General features: G+C 42.1%; 1 protein-coding gene across 1 annotated transcript; it reads right to left on the bottom strand.

Moving 5' to 3' along the window:
• Positions 1 to 681: 681 nt before the first annotated feature.
• On the bottom strand, positions 682 to 5,858 carry LOC307220864 (serpin B3-like). The gene is made up of 9 exons (XM_079985018.1): positions 5,810 to 5,858; positions 5,429 to 5,613; positions 4,559 to 4,639; positions 3,854 to 4,186; positions 3,267 to 3,413; positions 2,804 to 2,921; positions 2,233 to 2,384; positions 1,572 to 1,739; positions 682 to 1,350 (listed from the first exon to the last, which is right to left on the bottom strand). Exons 2-9 carry the CDS (start codon positions 5,594 to 5,596, stop codon positions 958 to 960), a joined length of 1,560 nt encoding a protein of 519 aa, XP_079841144.1. The 5' UTR covers positions 5,597 to 5,613; positions 5,810 to 5,858; the 3' UTR covers positions 682 to 957.
• Between the last annotated feature and the right edge of the window lie 1,362 nt (positions 5,859 to 7,220).

Raw genomic sequence — 7,220 nt, 5'->3', positions numbered from 1 at the left:
TTCTAGCTGTATTCTTGTGTCTCAGTTATTGTATGTGAATGGGGGATTCCTATTTTATAGTTTGGCTTTAGAACACTAGGTGAGGCTTAAAAAAACTGTTGTCTGAGTACCTTGGGAAGACTCTTCATCACAACTCTTGAGAACCCATACTCTACAATGCACCTCACATAAGTGAAAACGACAAAACAACAATGTTATTAAATGCTTTGTTTATTGAGATATTGTGCAGTTCAGGAAACAAAAGATGTTACAGGGTTTCATAGATTTCAACAAAAGAGTATAGTCTCACAGACATCATAGCAAAAAAAAAAAATCAGTTTGAGGAGCCAGACTACAGTTTACTGTTTTTGTACTTCAATGCTATATGTGTCTACTCAAAAGTGAGTCCCGCTGAATTCAGCAGAGCTTACTCAAAGGTAAGTAGGTGTAGGCTGGCAGCCTCATGCTGACTTCAGAGAAAGTAATTCAGCAGAAGGCATACAAATGTGTTTCAGTTATTCAGACAGGATTGCAATAGGAATCAACAGGAAGACATTCATCAGGAAGCAGATTCCAGAGTGGTGACATATTCCTGGCTCCATTCTGGTGTCAACTGTAGCCCAAAGAAGGGCAGCTTCTTCGATCACAGTGCTATAGTAGCACGGAAAACTGCATGCCCTGAATAGTATTCAGGACAGGACAGTATTCAGCACTCAGGAGGCAAGATTTTCCTCGAAAAGTTGTAAAATAGGCAGAGAAAGAATTGCAGACAGGTAGGACAGCAATCCTCTAAAACATCATGATCATACTATGAAAATTAGACCCACCACCAAATGAAAGTTCTCTTGGACCAAATATCTGCAATGACTGACATTACAAAATATGAGGCAGAGAGGGGAAAATACTAGGGTTTTTTCTATAAAACATCTTCCATATCCGTTTTCCATTGATCTTGTTCCATGCATCAGAACTCTTCTCTTATTCTGGCTTAGCAAATCTGCCAAGAGCAATGATACTCTGGGTGCAATTGTGCACGATGAAATAGAGGAAAGGACGGTCAGCCCGAATCTCCACAGGTTCCTGACGTGGACGCCTATCTTTGGGGCAAGGGACTGGCTCTGGTTCTTCACCACCCTCCTCATCAATCTCGATAGCAGCATCATGGACCAGCTGAGTCAGAGCCACGCCTTCTGTTGTGGTTGCTCCGGAGAAATCGGCCTTTTCGGGGTCAGTCAGATCCGGCAGATTCAGGTATTCGGTGGCTTCAATGCTCTTCTCGGAGCTGAATTTGGGAATGGCCACATCCACCTCGATGGCCTTCAGATGACAGGACAGGTCAAGCAGATGCTCGTGGCTAAGTCCATCTTCCAGCTAGAGGAACACATAGAAGTTACAGTGATATCATTCCAATCCCAGACTGAATCAAAACCAGGGAGAATACAATAAGAAAAATATATCAACAGACTTTTTCCACACCAGTATTATTGAAATCGAGGGCCTGGCATGGATAAGGTGAATAGCTATAATAGGGATATATTATAGGGATGATATATCATAGGGTATAATATCATAGGGATGGAAAGACCATTTACCTGTTCAAGAGCTTCTGCACTGCAGTCTACTGGCAGCAGCAGAACAAAGGTCAGTTCATTGTTCTTGTAGGGGATCTCAAGAACTTGGACTTGAACATTGCATAGGTCAATTGTCCCTGCATTGTAGACACCCTTCCTGTGCATCAGCTGCACACTGTGGCATTCCTTCTGTGAAGAAAAGGAAAAAAGGAAATATTTAAAAAGAGAGAAGGAACTTAGTTTTCTTTGGGAAGTTCTTCCTTCCTTCCTTTCTTTCTCAGACATCATGAGATTCGGCATTGCAAAAAACAAAAAAACAAAAAAACACCTCCCAGAGAAAAAGAAAAGGGAGACAGCAGTTTCTTCTCTTTTGTAATTTCAGCAACAATCCTACTAAATTGAAATCAATTGGACTGGCATCAAGTGGCCAAGTTAAACCCCATTCTTAGCAGTGGGGCTCTAGGACTGCTAAGTCTAGTTTGGGGCCATCATCTTCAACTAAAAGGGGTGATGACCGTCCAGCATTGCAGAGCCTTCCTTGCACCAAGTGTTTCAAGTGACCTCCATCAAAACCTCATTGGGGCAACTCAACTCCAACACTAAACGTGTAGTCTGGAAGTTACAAGGTACATTGTCTCTGCACAAAAGAAGCAAGGAAGCTAGGGATATGTTTCTAACTCACCTCATCTGCATAATGAGGGTAAAAGGGAGCTTCTTCTGTGAGCTCTTTGTCAAATTTCACTTCCCATTGTCCTTTGAAGTAGAGAGCATTCACCAGCAGGAGCTGAGCAAGGCAGTCAAAGCTGTCCTTGGGGAGAAGGTCCTTGATCTTACCTAGAAAAGAAATGAATATAGTAGGTTTTCTTAAAAATAATATATATATATATTCAGATTTTAGTTATAATATTACACTGTATGAGTTAGCATAAAACTTCTAACTCGCTATTTATAGAAGATATATTAAGCAACTTGATAGATGAAGTACTTAATTATACCCTGAGTGGTCCTTTGCAGCTGAATGGAGGTATTTAAATGTTTTAATAAACAAAATATTATAGGCACCAGTTTCATTTATTTTGATAATCTGACCTTTCCTCTGGTTTGGAGGAGAGCAGAGGCCATCCCACAATGGGCTCTTGACTGATTGTTGGTTCAGTAAGATTTAATTGGTTCCTGATTTGCAGAATAAAAATCATGACCCCCCTGTCATGAAAGTTATATCAAGAAGTCATTGGAGTATGCTGTTGTCTTACCATGTGTCTGGACTTCGACCCAAAGGTTGATGAGTCTCCTCACTTCCTCTGGGGCATTATGCAGATCAGCGTTCTCCACTTCAGTCAAGTACAGTTTCAGAGCACAGTAAAGGAATTTCTGAACAGAACAAGAAAACATTGGATCCATATATCCATAATCCATATATCCATATATCCATAATCACCTTTCTCATTTGGGAATTTTCCAATTGCTGCCTAATGCCCTCAAAAATTCAGTTCCTCCCAATTCCTCCCGATGAGTGGGGTATAAATATAATAAATAATAATAATAAAAGCAACAGCAGCCACCACCACCATCACTGGATTTTGTAGGTAAAGCACTTTGTAGAGCAAGTAATTGTTATCATTTCCTCTGATGGCCTGGGAATGAGGCACAGCTTTGACAGACACCAGTAGATGATGAATCCAGTGAAGCACCCATAGGAGCCAAAATTAGCGTTACCTGGATGAAGGCAATGTCCTTGTTTCCATAGAGCTTGTTGGCAAAGCTCAGGGTATAGTTGCTGCTGGGCTCATTAAGAGTCGCAAGGATTTTGCTGAATGCTGTATGGATTCCTTCAGGCTCCTCACACTCATAGCAGGGAACATCCTAAGGATTCAAAATAGAAGGTTAATTCTCATGACACCTGGCTGCTTCTTAAGGGTTTGTCTTGTGAGAAAGAAAATCTATACCCTTATCTCAGGCAGGAATGCTTACTTGAAAGTCATATTGAACTCAGGAATGCCTACTTTGAAGTAAACATTTATCACATCTGAATCCCTCCAGGCAGCCCAGCACATCTTTCTTGTGATTTACTCAATTTTATGCTCACAGCAACGTTAGATGGGGGTTGATGGTGACTGACTCAACATCACCCAGTGAACGTCACATCTAAGCAAGATTTTAGCGGTTTCATCCCTACTTTCCTGTCGATTTTATCACAAGTTGTGTGGTATCATGTAGAATGCTTAGAGATAGCCCCCTAAATCTTAAATAAAAAATAAAGAAAAATCATCCAGATGAAACTCTCCAGATGTTTCACAACTTACGCGTCTAGGACAACGTGGCTCGGGCTCAGGCTCAGGGCAAGGAGCTGGGTGGTGAATGACTCGTCTCTTGTCACAAGGCTTAGGATGTTCTGGCTCAGGACGGGGTCGTGGTTTGGGGCAAGTTGGTTCAGGCTTGGTTGGCTCAGGCCGGGGTCGTGGTTTGGGGCAAGTTGGTTCAGGCTTGGTTGGCTCAGGCCGGGGTCGTGGTTTGGGGCAAGTTGGTTCAGGCTTGGTTGGCTCAGGCCGGGGTCGTGGTTTGGGGCAAGTTGGTTCAGGCTTGGTTGGCTCAGGACGGGGTCTTGGTCTGGGGCAGGTTTCAACTTTTTCTTGTGCCTGCAATGAAGTTACAAAATGTATGTATCCATAAGCAGACTCATAGAACTGTATGGTTTTCCCAATGTTGCACTGATACCACAAATGAGAAGCTACAAATATACCACAAATAATTGCAGGCTGTATTCCCCATTCAACTTAAGGTGGGGCAGTTAATTTCACATCTGAATATTTTGTTTCAAATGTATTTGTGAAAATGACATTTGCGCTTTCATTGATTGACTGCTCGCTGCCTCTGTTCTTCCTTCAGAGATGTTTCTTCCCAACAGGCATGGATTTGATGCTGAGATAACAGGAGATAATACTAATATGCAAGCTGGGTTCTATGGGCAGGGGAGGGATACACCTTTATCCAAGCGTTCTTCTACATACCCTTCTTAGTCTGGTTGTTGAATGTCCCAGGCTCCTGCTTCTGGGTTTGTCACACTCTTTCACTTCATCCCAATGCAGGACCTTGAATGAAATTGGAACATTGCTTCAGTTGCACAGGCAATATTATAACAGCAGCACTTATTATCCTGATATGTATATTAGGGACGATTCACATGACTCTTAGATCATATGTGACATTTGCAGGATGGATATCTTCCTGCATACTAATCTTCGAAACAAACTTTAGGCAATCTATGGTTCTGCCTTGAGCTGATAGCAACAAATCTCATATAGGATGAGAACCGAAGGAATCGAATCTTAAATTTAGTTCTCCAACAGTTTGCTATTTTTTTAATCACAAGCATTTTAGTGTGAAATTCTCCTAATAAACCCATTTTTAAATGCATTTTCTTTTACTAATGTACACATTTTTGCAAGCAATTTCTCCAGTACAATGCATGTTTTATGCTACTTTTGCTAACATCTTCATTTTTATGCACATTTCCCCCTAATATATGAATTTTTGTAAATATTACTTTTACAAAATAAGTACAGGTAAGTACAAATCTATTAAAAAAGAGCTGTTTTTGGCTCATACATTGTTTTGAAAACTACAAATTTGGAAGATTCCATTTGGAAGATTTCCATTCCATTCAACCAAATTTCTACTCCATGCCTAGTGATGCAGTATTCTTTGATCTCTGCACATTTATGGGATTTTGTGCAGAGACGTTGACTGGGCTTATTACTGGATCAAGCCACAGTGAGGTCATTTCTCAACTTGTATCAAATATGACCAGTGATGGAAAGGTATCTGCTAATGATGAGCCCAGTCTGAAGGCTGTATCTCTACTGCTTGATTAGACCCACCTTCTCAATCTGAGCTGCTTGTTCACAACCAGATGCAAAAGCGAGGAGGCCCAGGCCTGCGGTGAAGTTCGCAGGGGAGAACACGAGGTTGTCGCATGGGTGCTCAGTGCTCAACACTTTGAAAACGTCAACGGCGCATTTAGCATTGGCTTCGGGCAGGGTGGTCATGATGGAATTCAAAAGCTCTGAGGGAAGACCAAAACAGCTCATCATTTCAGGATCCTTCAAAATACAGATATACTTGTTCCTACTTCTGCACTGCAATACATTCTATCACCAAACCCACAATTTTGAAGAACTACCCATGATAAAAGAACTGCTGTAAAGATGCACATCACCCAACACAAGGCTGCATGGATGCTTGAAAGGAGAGCTGCTTACCTTGGCTTCAGCTGTGATGATAGGAGTCTGGCAGGTGAGTGTGATGCTCTCCTCCTGTGAGATGCTGGTATTTATACTGATCATCTCACACCCCCACAACCATTAAACAAGCCCGAAGTTCTAAACCTGCAACCATTTCATTAACCCAAATTTACATAATGAAACCAGTGCGGTGCAAAAACTGGACATTTATAATAATCAGACCTAATTATCATGGATTGCCACATATGCTTCAGATATGAGTTTGTATAATTATGTGCACTTCATCTACTGCAAGCAGCAGATGGATTATGACACACCCTTTCAGCACTGAAGATCTCCATGTATTGGCAGGGTGTCCAAAGCACTCCTGATTATGACTCTTGAAACTATCCCTTAAAACCAGTATTTTCCCCCAAGAGACTCCAGTAAAAGAATGGATGCTCCTATAACCAGGAAATGCTGAGGATTGCTTTCTTATTCCCTTCATCATGCCACCACTTCACTTACTTAGAAACATCTCATACCGGAAGTGCGCATGCACACGAAAGCTCATACCAATAACAAACTTAGTTGGTCTCTAAGGTGCTACTGGAAGGAATTTTTAAATTTTGTTTCACCTCCAAGTATGAGACAGTGACAAAAGTCCTAAAACCATAACAGCTTCTGACTTGATTACAGGGCGTCCCAATTTCCCCCAGCCAATGGATGGGGGCTATGGAAGCAGCTCCTGGAGCAACAGTGGATTTGGGAAGAAGGCATGAGGGCTCCTTCCTAAAGCCTAGTTAGTGATTACTAGGCTTTGGGAAGAAGGTGGATGGACTCCAGGACTCTGTCAGAGCCCTCCTGCCTCCTGCCTGAAGCCGTTATTCTAGGAAAAGGTAAAGGACCCCTGGACGACTATGGGGGTGATGTGCTCATCTCGCTTCAGGCTGAGGGAGCTGGTGTTTGTCCACAGACAGCTTTCTGGGTCATGTGGCCAGCAGGACTAAACCACTTCTGGTGCAACAGAACACCAAAGCGGAAACCAGAGTGCATGGAAACTCTGTTGACCTTGCTGCCACAGCAGTACCTATTTATTTATTTATTTATTTACTTATTTATTTACTTGCGCTGACATGCTTTTGAACTGCTAGGTTGGCAGGAGCTGGGACAGAGCAACAGGAGTTCATCCCATCGCATGGATTCGAACCATTGACCTTCCAGTCAGCAAGCCCAAGAGGTTCAGTGGTTTAGACCACAGTGCTACCAGAATCCCTAACCTATTATTCTAGACCAGCAACCATATTCCATCCCTGCCCTTTGCTTTATGAACCAACTCACTGGCCTTTCAACAGATGCTCAGCCTCCCAGGAGCCAAAAGAGACACCTATATTCTTATTTTCTATGCCATTGAAATGTGATTACCGAACTGTTTTTGTTTGTTTTTAAA

The sequence above is a fragment of the Podarcis cretensis genome (genome assembly GCF_951804945.1).
Source record: "Podarcis cretensis genome assembly, chromosome: 7".
Classification (NCBI taxonomy): Eukaryota; Metazoa; Chordata; class Lepidosauria; order Squamata; family Lacertidae; genus Podarcis; species Podarcis cretensis.
The sequence above is the reverse complement of the archived record's forward strand: the minus strand, read 5'-3'. Positions and strand labels throughout refer to the sequence as shown.

Coding starts and splice junctions, on each gene's coding strand:
- LOC307220864 (XM_079985018.1), bottom strand. CDS start 5,596: ATGACCACCCTGCCCGAAGCCAATGCTAAATGCGCCGTTGACGTTTTC. Junction 2,385..2,803: donor GGTCGAAGTCCAGACACATG/GTAAGACAACAG, acceptor TTTCTTTTCTAG/GTAAGATCAAGGACCTTCTC. Junction 1,351..1,571: donor GTGCAGAAGCTCTTGAACAG/GTAAATGGTCTT, acceptor GTGTTCCTCTAG/CTGGAAGATGGACTTAGCCA.